Source organism: Oryx dammah, unplaced genomic scaffold, assembly GCF_014754425.2.
Source record: "Oryx dammah isolate SB20612 unplaced genomic scaffold, SCBI_Odam_1.1 HiC_scaffold_6, whole genome shotgun sequence".
Classification (NCBI taxonomy): Eukaryota; Metazoa; Chordata; class Mammalia; order Artiodactyla; family Bovidae; genus Oryx; species Oryx dammah.
This window is the reverse complement of record NW_024070190.1, coordinates 5,004,644-5,025,228: the sequence shown is the minus strand read 5'-3', so window position 1 is coordinate 5,025,228 and position 20,585 is coordinate 5,004,644. Positions and strand designations below refer to the sequence as shown.

The following is a 20,585-nucleotide window of genomic DNA, read 5'->3' as shown; positions in this document are numbered from 1 at the left end:
ATAATTGGTTAATGTGAAGAGATACAAGGAGCACTATATTTTGTATTTTTAAGGTGAAACTGGACCCATGGTGGCTGCTACTTTGAAACTTGGAATTGCTATCTTAAATGGAGGAAACTCTACAGTACAGCAGGTATGTCATTAAGCCTTTCACATAACGCGTTTTTCAAATAGATGGACCGTATAGTCATCCTGTTGAACAACCATCCTAAAAGAACAATTGGTTGTACATTTGTTTCACTTTCTATGTAAAATATGTCTTTATTTTATGGTCTTCTCCTAGTATCCAGATATCTTCTAGTTAGCACAGTAAACACAGCTTCTAGGTACAACAAGATATAATATTTCTCTTTCGAAGTCTGAAGTCATGTCATATGGTGTTGTTATTTGCAATGCTGCATTTCATGTGACTAAGTCAGCATAAAGCAGCTGTTCTGTTTTAATAGTGAAATATAAATATCCTTACCTAGGCAGCCTAGTTTGGGAACACATCTTATAGTGTTATACCTCCTATAAATTGACTCTTGAGATTTTGTTAGTATGAAGCTGGCTCCTGGGTTAACATGTAAGTAGGATGCACTGTTCAAAATTTTTTCTAGTTATAAATCTTTCTATTCTCCTAAAATGAGATAAAATCACTTCCCAACCAAGTTTTATAACTATAATCAGTTTGAAAGATTATCAGGACTGGGGATTTGATAATGAAATGTCTCTGTACAACTGAATGCAAAGATCTGTAAGTTTGTTAGAATAAGAGTATCCGAGTGACGTACTATAAATAATAAATGCTAGAGAGTGTGTGGAGAGAAAGGAACCCTCCTCCACTCTTGGTAAGAATGTAAATTGGTACAACCACTATGAAAAGTATGTACAGTATGGAGGTTCTTCAGAGAACTAAAAATAGGATTAAGATATAATCCAGCAATCCTACTCCTGGACATATATTCAGAAAAAACTATAATTGAAAAAGAAACATGTATTACTATGTTCATAGCAGCACAATTTACAATAGCTAAAACACGGAAACAACTTAAATGCCCATTGACATATGAGTGGATAAATAAGAAGTGGTACATATACACAATGGAATAATACTCAGCCATTAAAAAGAATGAAATAATGCCATGACACTCACATCAGCATGGATATAACTAGAGGTTTTCATAAGAAGTGAAGTACCTCAGAAAGAGAAAGACAAACACCATATTTCACTTATTTATGAAATGTAAAATATTCCACAATTGAACCTATCTACAGGATGAAAACAGACTCACAGATGTAGAGACTTGTGGTTAGCAAGGGGGAGGAGAGTAGGGGAGGAAATAGAAATTGGGATTAGAAGATGCAGTCTATCACATACAGAGTGGATAACCAACAACATCCTACTGTATAGCACAGGGAACTGTATTCACTATCCTGCAATAAACCATAATGGAAAAGAATATAAAACAAAAGTATGTATGTGTATAACTGAGTCTCTTTGTTATATAGCAAAAATTAATACAACACTGTAAATCAAGTTTACTTCACTAATATATATATATATATATATTTTTTTTTTTTTTTTGAGTGACTTAGGTAAAAAACAAATCAGGAACAGACTGACAAGCATGTACTGCATGACTCTGGGGGCACACCTGACTGTGTGGCTCTGAGCACAGAAAAGATTCTTATGCTCATCGAAAACCAAAAATATAATATAAACTTCAGATTGTGTTATTTTAAAACTAAGATCTCTTATTTTTATATCTTGGCTTCTATATGAGAAAGAACAGTTGATGAACAGAGAACTAATAACTATTCTTTCTTGGCTAAGTATTAGTGAGGCTGGTAAAGGGCTTCTCTCATTGAAGGAAAGGCAGGCTGGTGAGAACCTTAGAATGTTTGACTTCAAGTTGTTGTGAACCTCAGAATCACGAAGGTGGGACTCACTACAGTGGGACAAAGCCACAAATATGCTCCGAGAAGACCTTGGAGTCTAAGAAAAGAAAAACAGATTTTGACGGCCTCTTTTGGATTGGCTAAGTTTTGAACTAGGTGAAGTATTGAGTTGGCCAAAAAGTTCATTTGGGATTTTCTGTAATATCTTATAGGAAAATATGAACAGTATTTTTGGGCCAAGCTAGTAGTAGAAGAACTGAAAAATTCATCTTTACCTTGTTCTCTAATTGTGTGCTTTTTTACTGTAAATATAATCATTACATGTTATAATTGGATTGAAATCTCTGGCCTCTTCTTGGTGTAATGTTTATAAGTGCACGAAGTAAAATTACACAGGTTGACAAAAGAAATAAAGTATGTTGAAATGTGGTTATCAAAATGTTATATAACAGGTTTTTTTTTTAAGTTGTGTATTTCCTTACAAATTCATTAAGTAAAAGATCTAGTGCTTAGTCTAATAATTATTGAGAAGAAAAGATTAAATACTTTTAAGTAGCTATAACAACTGTAATGTGATAGGAAAATATCCAAAATCTATCATAGCCATTATTAACCCTACTTGTGTTTGTTGCTTAGATTACTTGTTGAAAGGAATGCTAAATTTCAGTTAGAATTTAATAAAAATAAAAGTGAATTTTTTTCCTATCCAATTTACAGATTTTCTTTTTTGATTTCCATAGTAAAAGACTATATGACTTTTTTAAAATGTAAGGAAAAATAAAGAAAATTTACCTAATCTCTCCACAATACTGATCAAGAAATAGTTTCCCTTAGCTTATGTATTACTTCAAAAGATCTTAATTATATATGTATATATCTCCAGAATCCTTGGAGTCAAAAGGAACCTTGAGCGATCATGTAATAAATATACTCACTGTATGTATAGATCTTTTCATTTTCTCTCTAAACCTTCAGATATACCTTCCTTTGTCATATAAGCCATGCTCATTTTGTTTTAAAAGACCAATGATTAATAACTGCTTCATGTTAATTATACCAGTAAGTTATCACATACACACATACACCCCCAAAACAGCTATGTTGTTATGTGTCTGTATTTGTATGTATCTACGCATGTGTTAGGTGTATCCATATGTGTGCAAACACACACACACACTACTCTTTGTGTGTGTGTATGCAGCCTTCACATATTTAGTTTTATATTACCTTTAACTCAATTTCTGGAAAAAGATTACTTACCACCATTTTAACTGCTTAGCTGAGCCCTGTCTAAATAGCACTGATAGTAGGAATTGTTCCCCGCTATTTAAGATTCAGAGAAGAGCCATGTCTTTATTTTCTTAGTGTTTCTCTTATCATCTTGAATGTACTTCGTATTTGAAACCTCCAGCACATCCTATTCACATTTGAAGTAGCTGTTTCCCTTCCCTATGGCATGTAACAATATGCTCACAGCAATGCATTGCTTTAGTATTTTTTACATTTATGTTTAACCAATATGTTGACTACAGAATCTGAACATCATTCTGAGAACAGAGGAGAAAAATTAATAGTCAAATGATTCCCACCATTCCTTGAGTTTAGAGACCATGGTAATGGAAACTGAATTTCTGTCTTAGCAGCATATGGTAGTCAGAGCTCTTGGATGACTGCTTTTTAAGGAGCTCACTTTTTTTAAAATTAATCTGTTTGTTTTAATTGGAGGCCAATTACTTTACAGTATTGTGGTGATTTTTGCCATACATCGACATGAATCAGCCATGGGTATACATGTGTCCTCCCATCCTGAACCCCCCTCCCACCTCCCTCGCCACCCCATCCCTCTGGGTTGTCCCAGAACACCAGCTTTGAGTGCCCTGCGTCATGTATCAAACTTGCATTGGAGCTCACTTTTGTAGTGAAATCTGTGAGTAGCATTCAGGTGGGCCTTCTTCCAGTAAACTTGAACTATCTGAATCTCCAAATACTTACAGAGTGACTTGAAGAGAACTAAGGGTACTATTTTCCCTGATATTTATGCTGCTGCTGGTGTTTTGTAAGGCAGCTCCCTAGTTCCAAGCCGTGGGTATGTCCTGCTGCACAGGCACAGAAATGTGCAAGCCTCTTGACATGACATGCGTGTCACTATTTCATGGTCATGTTTGTATGCACTGATATGTTTTACCTTTATTTTAGCATAGAAAGAATATTTTGTTGTTTCTTATTTAACAAAAAATAAGGTTTATGTTCAGTGACCATGTGGTTTATCTATTTTCTGCAGAAAATGCTTGACTACCTCAAGGAGAAAAAGGATGTGGGCTTCTTTCAGAGCCTGGCTGGCCTGATGCAGTCATGCAGGTAAGCACCTGCTCCCCTTGCTTTAGTTCCACTCACTTGTTGTATCTTCAAAAGTACTTGTTTTACATTACTGACAGTACTTATACACAGAAATTTTTTTTACTGAAACAATTTTTTAAATTTCATTTTTATTGGAGTATATAGTTGTTTTAGAATGTTGTGTTCACAGAAGATTTTTTAATGGTTAAGCACACTTTCAAGTGGGGCAAAAATGTGAAAGTGTCTTATATTCTATCTTGCTGTTAAATGTTAGTGATGTCTTCATTACTAACTTGTTCCATGTTAATAATGTTTTAAAATAGTCTTCCTTGTGCTTAAATAGGGACCTTGGAGAATTAATGTGTATTCTCCATATTTGAAAATGAAATGATTTTTGAAAACCATAAGATTCCATTTCATTTTATCTGTGAGCTTTGAGATCACATCTCATCTTCCCTACAGTGATCCTTAACCACCTAATTTGTGATCATTTTGTAGTTTTTACAGTATTTAAAACCATTCAGATAGCATTTGACTAAAGAACCTGATACATACTTAATGTGAGAAGCTATTCCAACTGGAAAAACATGATTATTATAATTATATTTCAGCATGTCTGCTGACTCTGTAATGTTCTCCCAAGTTGAAACCCATTTATGCCATATACTTGACTTTCACATGGATCATTTCAGTGTGGTCCCTGGAGAGGTAGTCTGCTACGAAAAAACATTATTGATAGACATTGAGTCAGGGTATGTTTTCAATTCATAATACCGTTCAGTTCACACGTCATGATATACATTTGCCCTTCTGAAGAAAGGAAAGGTTCTGGTAGTCCACTAAATGTTTTTCTCCCTGTTATTGCAGTGTCCTCGACCTGAATGCATTTGAGCGGCAAAACAAAGCTGAAGGGCTTGGGATGGTGACTGAGGAAGGATCAGGTACTGCTCACTTAAATTAAAAAGATCACCTGTCCCCACTTCTTCCCTGAAATTACCTTTCCAGTACAGAGAGATGTGAGGTTATCTAAATGGACACCGTGCTTATGGGACTCATTTAAAAGTTTATAGTTAGACACCCACGTAGGTCACATCCAAGACCCCAGACCTAACCTTCCATGTTGGTAATTGACTCCTTTTTATTCCAGACCCACTGTCTGTGACTTTTCCCCCAGCTGGGTAGTAGATAAAGAACCCTTATCAGAGAACTATATCTAAAATTATAAAGTGCATGGATGAGCCAAATTAGAAAATGTTTGACTTCCTTTGGCCATTTTAGCAAACTGTCAGGTTTCCAGATTCTATCTCCTTAGGATAGTAATGCTTTCAGAGCCTACAGGCCATCAGTATTCTTACTACTTTTCCCTTTTAGCTCAGTTATTCTTCTATTTGATAAATCCATATATCTTTGCAAGTACAAATTGTTTAAGAAAATAAAAAGTAATTTTTGTGTTTAAATAACTTTGATCATTTAATGTACATGTGCATAAAAATAACCCACATAACAGACTTTTTCTCTCTTTAAATATATGTATAAACTAGAAAATTTAGCACACTGTGCATTTAAAGCAGAAATAATTGTTCCTTCACATTCATTTTGGTATCTATTAAGAAAAAAGTATCTTCTCTATTTTTGGTTTTGATTTATTTTTATTATTTTGTGTTTGATTTTTAAATTATTTTAGTTTGAGTACGGCCCGTGTGTTTATCTGTTTTTGTTTGTTTTGTCTGTTTGGAGTTGTCATCTTATCAATGTATTATTAGTTTTAGAACATTGGGTCTTCTAAAAAACTACGCTTACTGCAAAAAAATAAATTTTCTCCCCTCTGCCATTGGTAGTCTGCTTGCCTTTCTGAAATATTTTAGAATTAACAAATGTTTCTAATTATCTCTGTATATTTTTGTTCTCACAATAGGAAAAATAATTTAGTTGCATTTTTCTTCCTGTATTTTAAAGATGATCATTTATACATATTCTAATGCTGCTGCTTCTGTATCACCTGTGTAATTTTATTTTCTGCTTGGCATTTGAATGTAGAAGTTCAGACATCAAGTTAATACTTGATTATTATTGGTTATTTAGTTGGGTTAGCTACCTTCAAGAAAAATCACCAGCAGAATTCTGAACTTACTTAGATATTCTGAAAAGGAACATCAAGCTAAATACCTTCATTGCTAACATTTGTGTCACCAGTTACAACTCCTGGCCTATTGGACCTGTCTGGAGAATTCAGAGCCACTACAAAGCCCTCATCCCATTAACTGCATTGCCTTTAAGGTTTCACAGAAGTCCTAGGGTTTTTCCAGCTGTAAAGTGCCTAAAAATGAGTCAGTTCTCTATGTAAAGTCTGACTTCCCTGTTTTGGAATTAGAAATCAATTTTATTTTCCCCTGCAGTTTTTACCTAATGTACCAGAGGCTCTGAACATAATTCCATTCATCGTCCTGTGTCACTCTTTACATCAGCTCCCACAAAGAAATAGTGACCACACAGGTTTATTTTCCTGGCCTCCTAGACTTTTATCAACCAGATATGGATTGGAATAACACCTGTGAGTCCCAATTCAGAAATAACTTGAAAAGAGCAGCCATCCTGATGTAAGAATTAGTTTTGTCTCTCAATATGAGATTGGTTTGGTTAGTTTATTCTTTTTAAAGATGCACACAAAAGTTATTGCCCAAATAGATTAACACATTTATATTTTTCGTTACAAACAGCAAAACAAAAACAATGTCTCAACTTCTTTTCTTTTTCCCCATTTCCTTTCCTTTCAACAACTGTCCATGTATATTCTCCCTTCCTCAGTCATCACTCATGAGCGTGGTAATTATTAAAAATCAACTGCCTTTTCTTTATTTGCTCCTTTATTTGTTGTTAGCTTGACGTATAGTCTTGATAGTGACAGTTTTTGTGTGTTTTTCCTTTTCCAGACCATTTTAGCAAGTAGATTATTTACTTTTCATCATTATGCATCCTTTTACTTTTAAAACTTATGTATCAAGCTTTCCTTTTTTTTTTTTTTTTCCTCCCTATGAGGATATGTAGTTATTAACATAGTAGACATGAAGGGGCAACAAGCATTTAAATGATGGTTTTGGATTTGTTTGGTTCTGTTCTTTCATTTAAAAGAAGTTCTGGTGGACCCAGTGTTTGCAACTATTGTGTAAATGATTGAATGTGTGCAATAGTTTCCCTGTGGCGTTTCTGTTTTGGACATACTGTGGCTTTATGGCTGCACCAAGTGGTGCATGGGAAAATCAAAGCTGATCCAGGGTGGGTGGCGAATGGTAGAGTCTCCTTTTAGCCGTTGGACTCTTCCAGTTCACTTCCAACTATTAAAAGATTTGCAGTTTTTCTCTATGCCTTTGAAAATATCATATATTAAAAACCCTCTAACATGAAATGAACTTTCATTCTTGAGATCAAATTTAAAGAACACTAGTAACAGTAGCAAGTATTTACTCTTCAGGCTAGCATGATAACAAAGATGGCATTGATATTGCAAGGTAGTCTCTAAAAGGCATGACATATGATGGTGATAAAGAAGGGATGAGATTTTCTTGAACAGTATTTTGTGTATCAACACGGCTTCAGAGATTAAGTTGTGCTTTCTCAATACACACTGCTGCCTGCATCAAGAGGTCTATTAGGAGACTGTGCAATGACAACTCATTGGCTCTAATGATTACTATACTATTTCCCAGATTGAGAACACCTTTACTGACTCTGTCTTTGGCATATTTTAAAAATTTTGTTACATGGCCATTCTTTTAAAGATTCTGCAACTGTTAAGAAAAGTATGTACCCTTATAGGAGAAAGAACCTAGGTCATCCCTCTTGGAAAATGTAGAAAAGACTGAAAAATCTGAATCCGTTAGTGCTCTCATTGCTTCAGAGCTTGAGGCTTACGCAGCATAAGCTCAGGACTGAGAAAGTAATCTGATAGATCCAAATCGCCATCCTAACCAATTGTCTTTATTAAGCTAAATCTGTTCCTGATGATGAAATGACCATAAATTATATCATTATGGAAAATGTGTTACTTACATACATGAACTTTTTCATACCCATGACTTTCCCAGTGTGTTTTCCCTGTTTTATAAATAGAGTGAGGCAAAGTGAGATTCTATGGCTTGTCCAGGGTCACACAGCAATGTGGCAGGATCAAGGCTAAAATGCAGACATTCTTTCTCTCTTTAATTTGCCAATTCCACAAGCCAATCCCCTTTCCTTCCCATCTCTAGTGGTCTTTGGGGGACTTATTTGGGTCCAATACATTGACTCCCTAATGTCTCCCTTCAAAGGCACCCTTCTGTTGCCAATTTTTGAATCTACTATTAAGTTTAAATACCACTTTTAAGCTTTTTATGATTACACATGATATTCCCCATCTGGGTTGAGATAACATTAGGAAATACATGCTCCTTCAAGGTTTGTATACAGCTGTCCCTCGATATCCATGAGGGATTGGTTCCAGGACCCTCTTCCTGCCCACAGATGCTCAAGTCCCTTACATAAAACGGCATAGCATGGTCATACCTCTGTTCCACAAATACAGAAGGACCGCTGTATAAGGCTGTCAGACTAATCGTTGATATTCCTTTTTCTATACTGTCATTGTAATGTAAGTTTGCCATGTATCCTTATCACACCTTATTAAATTTCCCTCATTTCTCTTGGGTTGGCAAAAAGTCCTACCTGGTTTTTCCATAACATCTCACAGAAAAACCTGAAGAAACTTTTTGGCCCACTCAATACAAAAGTCTGGACTTGCCGCTTGTTAAAAAAAAAAAGAAATCTTCAGAAGTGTTTAGATTTTGTGATGTGCTCAGTGTTGTCTTCTCTGTATATTTTTTAGTCCTATGTGTTTTATTTTACTATATGAAATGAAGTTCAAAACCAAAAACTTCTATGAATTTTTGAAATTTCATTCCATCCTTGGATTTTTGATTTGTTTCTCCTCAGTAACATTTATCTTCATTACAAATTCATGATGAGCTTGAAAGTGCAATTTTTCTTCTTTCAAACATTTTCTTGGAATATAGTTGAAGACACTGCATTATATTTTTAATCATTTTGCAGGGATCCTTCATAAACAAGTTAAAATTTGGAAGCTGATCTGATTCCTCAGAAATTGTTTGATTTTCTAAAATGTTATCTAAAACATTAATACAAGTTAAGCTTCTCCCATTTCCACCTGTATTTGGTAATGTGTTGCATGGAGGTTCTTGCCTATATATTTATAGTCACCTCATGAAGTCTATGTGAAGTTGACTGAAAAGGTTTCCTTTTAATTAATTAATCAAAAGGATAATTGTAGCAATCTTTAAATATTGACCACCCTAAATTTTTTTAGTGTTTTTAGTGCTTAATTATTTATTGGCTATCTTCCACCCCAGATTGTCCCAAGGGTACTTTCCCACATGGAATCCAGTAGATCCTGGTATCCATCTGGATCCTAACTATATTACTCTCCCATTCCTTTGTAAATATTCTCTTCAAGGAAAGCCTGTGGTTCATGGCACTAATAGATTTTTTTAAACATCCTTGCATGGGTTTTAAACTTTGAAGCACTCATTTAAATTTGAGTGGCTATTACATGCTAGATACTGTCCTAGACATTGGATTTATATAGGAAATCCAGAGTATTGTGTAGAGAGACTTGTAAATAAGCAACTTCAGAGCAATGCCCTCTGTTTAAAAGAAAACTGAGCTGATACTTAGCTGCCAGAGCTGGGGGAAGTATATCATCATAGATGTAACACGCAGCCTGAAGTAGAAGTTTATCTGGTAGATAAGCAGGCAAAGAAAAGCATCCCAGTGAAAGGGATCCCCATATGCCAAGTTTAAGGTACAAAACAAATGGGAGAACAGTAACTAACCTGGTGTGACTGAAAAGAAATGAACTCACTAGAGGATGGAAAGGTAGTTTGTGGGAGACCCTAAAGGACCTTCTTTACCCCGACAGGGAACTTGCACTTTCTTTCTGAGACCTTGGAGAGCCATTATATAAGTAACACTTCTGTGATATTATGTTTGTGTGTTGATTCACTTGGAATCTAAATTGCCACATTCACTCTTCAAAATGCTTCCAGTAGAATCTACTAACTAAAATTCACAGATTTCTCATTCTCAGTAGTGCTAGCATACCAAATAGACTATATATATATATATCAGTTAAAAAAAGGAAAAAAATGAAGAGAGAAGGCTATAAGAAAAACAATCTGAAATCATGTTTGAAAGCAAAAGATTTTTCTCTCCACTGCTAGCCTTTAATTCTATTATCCATATTATCTATTATCTAATTCATACAGTAGTCATTTTTATTATCTAGGAATGCATTTTATACATGGTATTAGGTTGTTACCTTAGTCTAAATAAATGCATTTAATCAAATTATAACTGATTTATTATATTCACAACCCACTGGAATTACTTCATGCCATTAAAACTTCACATTGATTCCTCTTGTGCTTTTCATATTTCAAAGCAGTTGAACTTGTTTGAACCAGTTTGATTCTTGCAGCAGCCCTATGAATTATGGAAGTCAGGAGATTGTTAAGTCCCATATCAAAATGATGAAAAAAGAGTCAGAAAGGTGAACTGATTTTTCCAAAGCCACATGTCTAAAATATGGTTTTCCCTGGGTTCTAAAATTGAAAACAAGTTAGGAGTCCACAATTTAAGATAAACAATAAGCAAAATGGTTGTTAGTCAAAGACTGATTACTGCTGTGAACTTTATGAAATGGAGGAACTCTGGCACCCTGCATTTAGAGAGACCATGCAGTATAGAAATTACCTGTTTGTTGCCTGACTGTGACCTTCTTGAGGTTAGGAATTGTGTCCATTAGTCTTTTTTATCCCAAGCATCTCACAAAGTGCCTAGCACACAGGGGACACGTAATGAGTGTTTCTTGAAGTTTACTGAACTCAAGTCTTTTACCTGTTAATAGCTCTACAGCAATAGTCAAGTTACTTAATTTCTCAGTTGTTTCCCAAACCACAAAATGGGGTCATATCACCTCATTTTAGGATTATTGCAAACATGAAATGAAATGATGAGAAAATATGTCTAGCACAATGCCTAGCACACTGTAGTCACTAACTAAATGCTAGCTATAAATCCAAGTTTTTTATTCTTGGGGAATTCCCTGGTGACCCAGTAGTGGTGACTCTGTGCTCCCACTACAGGGGGCAGGAGTTTGATCCCTGATCAGGGAATTAAGATCCCCAAAGCCACAAAACATGACCAAATGAATAAATCATAAACTTTTTATTCTTTACTATTTGAGTTGTAATTTTATTTAAGCAGCTATATTTAGATCATTTAAGCAATGATACTAAACCTACACACATGGAATTAAATACCTAACTTTTCACTATTTAAAAGTATTTTTAGCCTTTATCCTTCAGTTTTTCCATATACAAAGTAAATACTTAAGTTCTCTAAAGATCTGTGATCAGAATTATTTCCTCCATGGCAATGGGGGCTCTTGAGATCCACTTAACAGTAGATTTTAGGGAATTGTTCAATGCAGCCAGTCCCATGTTTCATACTACTCACTTTTTTATCTCCACATTATAGAGATATTGACATAGCAAGACCCTACAACACTGGAGATCTTAGTCTTCTGGAGTCTATTGATGCTTATACAATTGTTTATATATTTAATAGTCTATTTATTTCACTAACTTTAGTAACAGTATTTGATAATTAATTATTAACAATTAAATCTTTTCTGGAGCTAGGTCTGCAAATGTTGAGCTATATCTATGGACAGTCTAAGTAAAAACAACTTTGTTCTAATTGAACTTAAGCAAAACTTTGTGTACTTTATTAATTAGATAAACCATTTGGGAGTAGAAAAGCCTTTTAAAGTATTTTAATTTTATGAAATCTCTAAAAGAGGAATTACTTTTTATTGGTAGCTTGAATAAATAAAGTCTACCTAATATTTTCAGGTGAAAATTTACATTTTTTATAATATTTGGTCCATTAAAATTAAAGCAACCTTTTGAAAATATAAACATTCTTAACACCTAAGTTCACGTAACTGAATTTATCTCATAGGCATGTTGTTCCCAGCTTTAGTTAGTGTCATTGCCACTGTTCCTAATAATATTAACCTTTCTACAGTTGATTTAAAAAAGGGTCAGATAGATTATGTAGAGCCAGTGAGGTATACAGTATACATTTTCCATTCATTTTATAGATGAGAAACCTAAAGCACAAGGAACAAACTCATCATCACAACAGTATTGAAATAACTTTCCCCTTTATTACAGTGTTAGACATGATAAGCCCTTTGTAACTGAAAACAAAACCAAAGGAGTGCCCTTCACCATAGCTACATTTGGCCATCATGCAGCTATTGCAGATAAGATATTTAAAATGTAAGAGCACTTTCAACTACATTTTACTCCATTTCGTTATTTCTTATTAACCTTAGTTTCCATCTTACAATGGAATTTCTTTTGCGCACATCCCAAAACAGACTGGTGCTCCTGTACCTTCTGCAGACATAAAGCCATCCTCCATCTTTGTTCCTGCACCACCTACAGGCAGCATGGGCAATGGCAGCATTTTAATCAGATAGGAATGTATTCATTAAGCAGCAGTACCCTAGTCAATAACCTGGTACCGCCTGATGGCAAATGAAGGCTTGACCTGCCCCCTTTCCCCTCCCTTCTCTCTCTTGTTCTGCTGTGTGCGGCATGTCCATCGTAAGTGAAGTCACTTGTGTGTGTTTTGGTGTACAGTCTAAAAGATTCTGTGCATGCCAACAAAAAATAAAATGTTACGTTATAAATTAATGTGCATTGTACAGAGCATTTCTAGGTACACTGGTAGACTACATGTTAATTTATTTCAGTCTTAACTTTTCTGAATACTTTCTACCAGGGGTTACTTATTCCACATTGAAGTTATGAAGATTGATAGTATGTCCTTGGTTTTATTGATTCAATTTTCTGAAAATTGAAAAACAAAACATTTTGGATGGGTTCAACAAGGAAAAAGTCAATAAGTCTATGTAACTAACTCATAATATTTTGATTTAAATATCATTTTAAAGTATCTTCATGAAATGATACCAAGTGTCATCAGTGAAGAGTTTAGCTGTTTATTAGTCTAGACTGTTCCTTTTTTCCTATCCTGTCATGAATGTAAACACTGAGAAATGGGCTTATCAGCCATGTATTGAGATTCAAAACAACACACATTTAAACGTTTAGATTTGCCATGTCACATTTATAGACATGGTGATCTTAGTTTAGTCACCAAATATCATATCTTGCAGGCTCATAGGGAAACCAGTACAGTGATTTTATGTACTTTTTTTAATGTTTATATTAGTTTTCAAAATGGTTTTGCTTCCTAACCCTCCCATTATATGAAGCCTCTCACTTTGAAAGTCACAGACTGCAGACTGGTAAGTCCATCACCTCTCTATCATTATGACCATTCATAATTTCAGTTCCAGTAAACACATGATCATTGCATAGTTTTCTTTCCTAGCCCAAAGTATTTCCAGTCTGGAAAGTTATTATTATTTTTTTTAAATACATGAGTATATTCATTCACTTGCCAAACAACATTTGTATGTTTTTTGTCATTTTGCTTTCTAAACAAATTGAGCTTCCAGAGCATACACTCATAATGTTGACAGTGTTTTTTTCATGGACACTCTATGCTTTTAAACTCGGCTTTCATTTGTGTGGTGCTGGTTTTTTGTTTATTTCCTTCTCTGTGTTTTTGCTTTCAGAGTAACTTGTGATCGAGGTACATTTAAATTGAAATAGAGGTGAAATATCTGAGCCCTTTCCTAAGCTTCATCCTGGCCCCCCACACGTATAGGTAGTGTTGAATGATGCAGAACACCTCCAACGGCTGAGCTGTCCTCCTTTGCGCGTTGATTTGTTAGGGTTAGCTCTCTTAGCCGGAGTCAGCAAAGTCTTTCTTTTGGTTTGATATTTGGAGTTAGGTCCGCTTGCTAGTTCTTCCTCCTCTGGAAGGAATGCTACAACCAATGAGCGCTCTATTTGGACAAGCTCATGAGAGAATTCATTGAAATGAGTTAACAAACATTTTCTAGTCATTTAGAATTTTCACAGAAATCCCTTAATTAATATGTGAATACAAGAAACTTTTAGCCCTGTTTTATATATATACCGAACGCCTTTGTCTTGAAACATTTGGTCAGACTTTAGGAACAAAGCAGATTTAACTTCCACATTTGTAAGAGATGCAGAGATCCTACACAAAAAGAAAGATAGGAAGAAAGGGGGGAAAAGTTCAAATCTCTATAAACCTCTTCAAGTTGTTTCTAAAATGTTGCCAAACCCATGCTGCTACTTTTAACAGAGAGAGATCTGAGTTTTTAAGAGTCAAATATTCTTTTCTTAAGAAAAAGTGCATCTATCTGTCAAGCGCATGATCTTAAGAGCTTCAGATAGAAAAGTGGCTATGATTTGTGACTGTTTTTGGTTCAGACGATGCTAGATGAACATGCAAGTTTGGTGGAGGTGGGGATACAAAGGGAGGTTGAGGCTAAAGTGGTTGATAACATTGGGTCCCTCTGGACTTCCTGCAGGAGAAAAGGTTCTGCAGGATGACGAATTCACCTGTGACCTCTTCCGCTTCTTGCAACTGCTTTGTGAGGGACACAACTCAGGTTTGTGAGACCCCAGACCATTCATGAATGAGTGAATGAGTGAAGTTGCTCAGTCGTGTCCGACTCTTTGCGACCCCTCGGACTAGTAGCCTACCAGGCTCCTCCCTCCATGGGATTCTCCAGGCAAGAGTACTGGAGTGTGTTGCCATTTCCTTCTCCAGGGGATCTTCCCGACCCAGGGATCGAACCCAGGTCTCCCACATTCCAGGCAGATGCTTTAACCTCTGAGCCACCAGGGAAGCCATTCATGGTACCCAGCAATAAGCATTTTGAAGCCAGTAATAACAGGAGCCTCTGCTTTGCTAGTGATTCCACTTAATTCTTCCCCCCCTCTCTAAATAAATCCTTTTAAGGTGTTGATATTCTAAAGAGAGATTTTTTTAGTGATAAAACTACAGTAATGCTGAATTTTCTAAAGGAATAATTAATACACTATTGCTTGACTGGCATTGCAGGCAGATTCTTTACCATCTGAGTCACCAGGGGGCCCATTTGAATGGCATATGGGTACAATCAATAATTTGAAAAGCAAAGCTCTAGAATAGCATTGGTTTGTACATTTTACACATATATGCTATTTTTTAATTAAAATTGACTTGCTTGAAGACAATTTTTAGGTTTTAAAAATGTAGTGTGCATATTTGATATAAAGAAAATCTCAGGAAATTTTGTTCACAATGTAGACTTTCAAAACATGAATTTCATAATTCTTATCAGTTCTCATGCTGGAGAAGACAGCTGATAGAAAGATTCAGATTGTGAAGAAAGATGTAGATTAAATACAATAAATAGCTGTGGAGACATGTGTAGGTTTATTTCTTTTTTACCTCTTCTCTTTAACTGGGGGAAGCTACTTCACTATGTAACTTGCCATGGTGTATTTCCATTCGTTATTTATGTATCGTATGTATTGAGCTTTCCATCAGGCTTGTGCATCTGTGAAGGCAGCAGCTTTATTTTGATTTTTTTTTCTTTCCCCAACATTTAACACGGTATTGAAGAATAAGAGATTATGGAATAAATCATTTAATTACTCCATCCTACAGGATGGAAGTCCTTTTCAGTCATTCACATGCCCAGAGCTCTAGAGCAAGGAATCAGCAAACAGGTGAATTCTTAGGTGAAATTTAAATATTGATATTCTGTGAAGCACCTGGGTTTGTTTTTGAGGTGCTCACTTTTTATGGAATATATAAATAATTCAAACTGTCAGATATAATACTACAGAAGCTGCAGTGATTTTGGTGTAGACATCATTTGCTCTTAGAATCATTCAAAGAATTCATTTTAAATTTTTGAATGCACTTTAATAACATCTTTTGATCTGTAGATTTTCAAAATTATCTGAGAACTCAGACTGGCAATAATACAACTGTCAACATAATCATCTCTACTGTAGACTACCTTCTGAGAGTTCAGGTACGTTGCTTTATATTAGTAGCAATTAAAACATTGGCTAGTTGGCATGATATTGCAGTTGTGAAAACTGACATGGTATAATGTGTTTTGACTTATGAGGTCAAAACTTATTGAGGTATTTTGTCTTTGGTCAGTCTTTCCCCAAATATTAGACTGAAACTGCCACTATTGTCTTTGCCTCTGATTCTGGCTCTTACTTTATTTTCTTTCTATAAGTGGGAGTATTTTTTTCCCTGCAGTTTTTAGCTGGATGGCATTTTTAATTCCTTTTCAATCTGTAAAGCATGAACATGCTCTTTTCTTTCCTCTGTGGCTGATAAATAAATGGGAGAAGAATATCTGAAACATTACTAAAAACGGGAAAGAAAGGCTTTCAAACTACCTAACACACACTTAAATATAAGAGCCTAAGGTCAATTCTTTTCAGCTCTCCAAATGTCTGATGAAAAAATTCAGCCTAACACTCCATCACTTAAAAATATCTTCAATACTGTAGTAATGTTCTCCATGTTACTAGAACTGAATCTGAAGGTGTAGGTCTCTTAATGAAATTTTATACTTTTATTTTTCATTTTATTTAGAAGGAAATCAGGTGTAGTACTTTTAAAATCACAAGCTCTCTGTTTCTTGCTTAATCTTTGAGTATGTAAAAGCACAACACTCTTACCTAAAACTAATGGAGAAAAAGCTAGTTCTGAAGCAAATATATCAAGAAGCTTTGCTGAAAATGTATCTGTAACTTTCAAAATCATATTTCAAGACCTGAATGTGGTCTCACAGTAGCCCAAATTATATTATTCATTTAGGCAACTAAAATTCCTTTAAAATGTGAGCTATTGTTGAAAACATCCTGTTTGGACAGATCAATCATATTTAGATGTTTATTTACAATTGTTGTCAGTATTTATAAGGAATCCAACCAGTTTCTTCCAGGGCCTTAATACAAGTCAAGAACATTCTGAAATTATTAAAGAAATGTTACTGGCTTTACTGGAGAAAAAGTAGGCTAGATGTTTATATTCTATGATTTATCTAATTTCTGTGTTCACATAGTAATATTTAACTGCTCTATGGATAAATATGCATTAGTGTTATGAATCCTTATGTTTGTGAATTTCAAAGTCATCAGAGACAAAAAGTCATTTTTAAAGCTAAGTTTTCTGCTTATTTTCTCTCCAGATGTTATTTGTATCTAGGGAGGATTTGCTGTATTTTATGCTTAGGAAAATCATTGAGAATAGTGTTTATTTCACAGATATTTTTGTTTGCTTCCAATCTGTTATTTAAAATGATTTCCTTTAAAGAGTCCAAAACTGGACAGGTCTTTGATAGTTTCTGAATGTGCCTTAATCCTAAATCCTATCATCTCTTTTTCAGGAATCAATTAGTGATTTCTATTGGTATTACTCTGGGAAAGATGTCATTGATGAACAAGGACAAAGGAATTTCTCCAAAGCTATTCAAGTGGCAAAACAAGTCTTTAACACTCTTACAGAGTACATTCAGGTAAACTTCTAAACATTTCTGTTATTTGAAAAAGAACGAGAAAAGAGTCAACTGGTTAGCATGAAATTCCTTGGAAAAATGCAGCATGCCTATTTTCCTGCTCTCGTCCACATTTCCTAATGACCCCTTCTGTAGAATCTTAGCCAATGGGTCATTTAAAATGAGATGTGAAGTTATATGGAATGAACTTGCTTTACCACTGGGAGGATTGAGATATCATAAGATACCAAGGCATGAACCATGAGGTTGAATGCATCGTTTCTCCAATACCTAGTGTATATAATAAGCACTCAATAAATACTAATGAAGAAGGAGAGAGAAGTGAAGGAGAAAGGGCAGAACTTTAAACCACTTATAGTATTCTTGTGAAAATGAGGAGTTTTTTAGAAACCTTATAAAAAGGAAAAAAAAGCATTTAAAAACTTCACTTTAATGTATGTGTGTGTGTTGTCAACTGAAAAAAAATATTGCACAATCTAAAAGTTGGAAGTTGTGTTTTATTTGGTGGACTTACTTAGGACTTAAACCCAGGAGCAGCGTCTCAGTTCTGGGCAACTGTTCTAAAAGGTAAGGGAGGAGCCAGGATATGTAGTTTTTTGCAATAAATAAATAAAGTAGTCAGAACATCAAAAGATTACAATTAAAGAAAACCATTAAAATCTGAAGTTAGTGAATTTTGTGCTTTTCTATGTATGGGAAGATGCATGAGTCTGGTCTCCCTGAAATCATCCCTTTGATACGCACCTTAACTCTCAGGGCCTGGATCCTGCTGATCTCCATCCTGAATCCCCTCAGGTACACCGTTTGGGTGGCTGCAATGGTTGCCGGCTTGATGACGACAGCATCCTTTTGTTTAATTAAATGGCAGGCTGCTTTCTTTGTCCATGCAGTATGTGTGTGTGTACATATATGTGTGTATATCTGAATATATTATATAGTAATGCAATGTGATAATTATAATATAGGTAAAGTTTTCAAGTCCCATGAATAATATACATTTTTTACATTGATTTGCTTTATATTCTTCTTGGGGTAGACTTCTAGTTTTGACCTGCAGATTCTTAAAAGAGTTTATAAAATGCTTCTTTCTTCGGCAAGCAAGACTTTGCCATTTTCTAGAAGACTTGTGTCCATGGCTAATATTACTCTGACTCCATCACTGTGATTGAAGTGTTATGTACAAAAGTAAAATAGGAGGAAGAAACTTACAGTTTGTTTTGTCAGATAAAACATAGTCTTAAGGGGGAAAGGGTTAAGTAAAAATAACAGATTATGTCTCCAAAGCCTGGCATACTTGCAGGTATCTGTAGAATGACTGAATGAGAGAACTCTTCATGGCCAAGTGAAGCCACCAGGGCTGAGTGGGGCAGAGGAAAGATGGAAGCATGGCTACTCCTTACCTCCCCTAGGTTCACTCTCTCCTCTGTATTTATACCTTGGAAGGATCTCACTTTTTCTCTTTTCTCCTTGGGCAGGGAAGAGGATTCTTGTTTTAGCATTTCAAAATGGGAAAGCCACACTTGATAATTCTTATAACTTTTCTTTATTCAAACACAAGTGAAGTTTAAATCCAGTCCAGACCATTCATGTTCCTATTTCCTTATCTCCTTGGCTTCCACTATTGCCTTAATATTCTCATCAGTGTCTAGAAAGAGAGCAATACCACATTTGGTGTGAACTGTCCTGATTAAATAATAAGATTGATTGATCTTACTGATTGACATTCACAAGCAAGTGAATTTTATAGAAACAGCAAATGGCTTCTTAAAAGAACTAAAACATAAATGCCTTTTGAGCACCATAGCCTTGACTAGATGCACCTTTGTTGGCAAAGTAATGTCTCTGCTTTTGAATATGCTATCTAGGTTGGTCATAACTTTCCTTCCAAGGAGTGAGCGTCTCTTAATTTCATGGCTGCAATCACCATCTGCAGTGATTTTGGAGCCCAAAAAGGTAAAGTCTGACTCTGGTTTCACTGTTTCCCCATCTATTTCCCATGAAGTGATGGGACCAGATGCCATGATCTTCGTTTTCTGAATGTTGAGCTTTAAGCCAACTTTTTCACTCTCCACTTTCACTTTCATCAGGAGGCTTTTTAGTTCCTCTTCACTTTCTGCCATAAGGGTGGTGTCATCTGCATATCTGAGGTTATTGATATTTCTCCTGGCAATCTTGATTCCAGCTTTTTGTTCCTCCAGCCCAGCGTTTCTCATGATGGACTCTGCATATAAGTTAAATAAGCAGGGTAACATACTCCTTTCCCAATTTGGAACAAGTCTGTTGTTCCATGTCCAGCTCTAACTGTTGCTTCCTGACCTGCATACAGGTTTCTCAAGAGGCAGGTCAGGTGGTCTGTTATTCCCATCTCTTTCAGAATTTCCCACAGTTTATTGTGATCCACATAGTCAAAGGCTTTGACATAGTCAATAAAGCAGAAATAGATGTTTTTCTGGAACTCTTTTGCTTTTTCGATGATCCAACAGATATTGACAATTTGATCTTTGGTTCCTCTCCCTTTTCGGAATCCAGTGTGACCATCTGGAAATTCACAGTTTACATACTGTTGAAGCCTGGCTGCTTTGCTAGCGTGTGAGATGAGGGCAATTGAACATTCTTTGGCATTGCCTTTCTTTGAGATTCAAATGAAAACTGGCCTTTTCCAGTCCTGCAGTCACTGCTGAGTTTTCCAAATTTGCTGACATGTTGAGTGCAGCACTTTCACAGCATCATATTTTAGGATTTAGCTCAGCTAGAATTCCATCACCTC

At 35.4% G+C, this 20,585-nt stretch overlaps 1 protein-coding gene across 1 annotated transcript in view; it reads left to right on the top strand.

Annotated features, from left to right (window-relative positions):
* Positions 1-20,585, top strand: part of LOC120865404 (ryanodine receptor 2-like) — an 803,227-nt gene that overhangs the window by 710,471 nt on the left and 72,171 nt on the right. The window contains exons 83-88 of the mRNA XM_040242681.1: positions 54-133; positions 4,163-4,239; positions 5,086-5,159; positions 14,813-14,893; positions 16,224-16,312; positions 17,690-17,818. Coding sequence (XP_040098615.1) covers positions 54-133; positions 4,163-4,239; positions 5,086-5,159; positions 14,813-14,893; positions 16,224-16,312; positions 17,690-17,818 — 530 coding nt within the window. The remainder of the gene's footprint in view (positions 1-53; positions 134-4,162; positions 4,240-5,085; positions 5,160-14,812; positions 14,894-16,223; positions 16,313-17,689; positions 17,819-20,585) is intronic.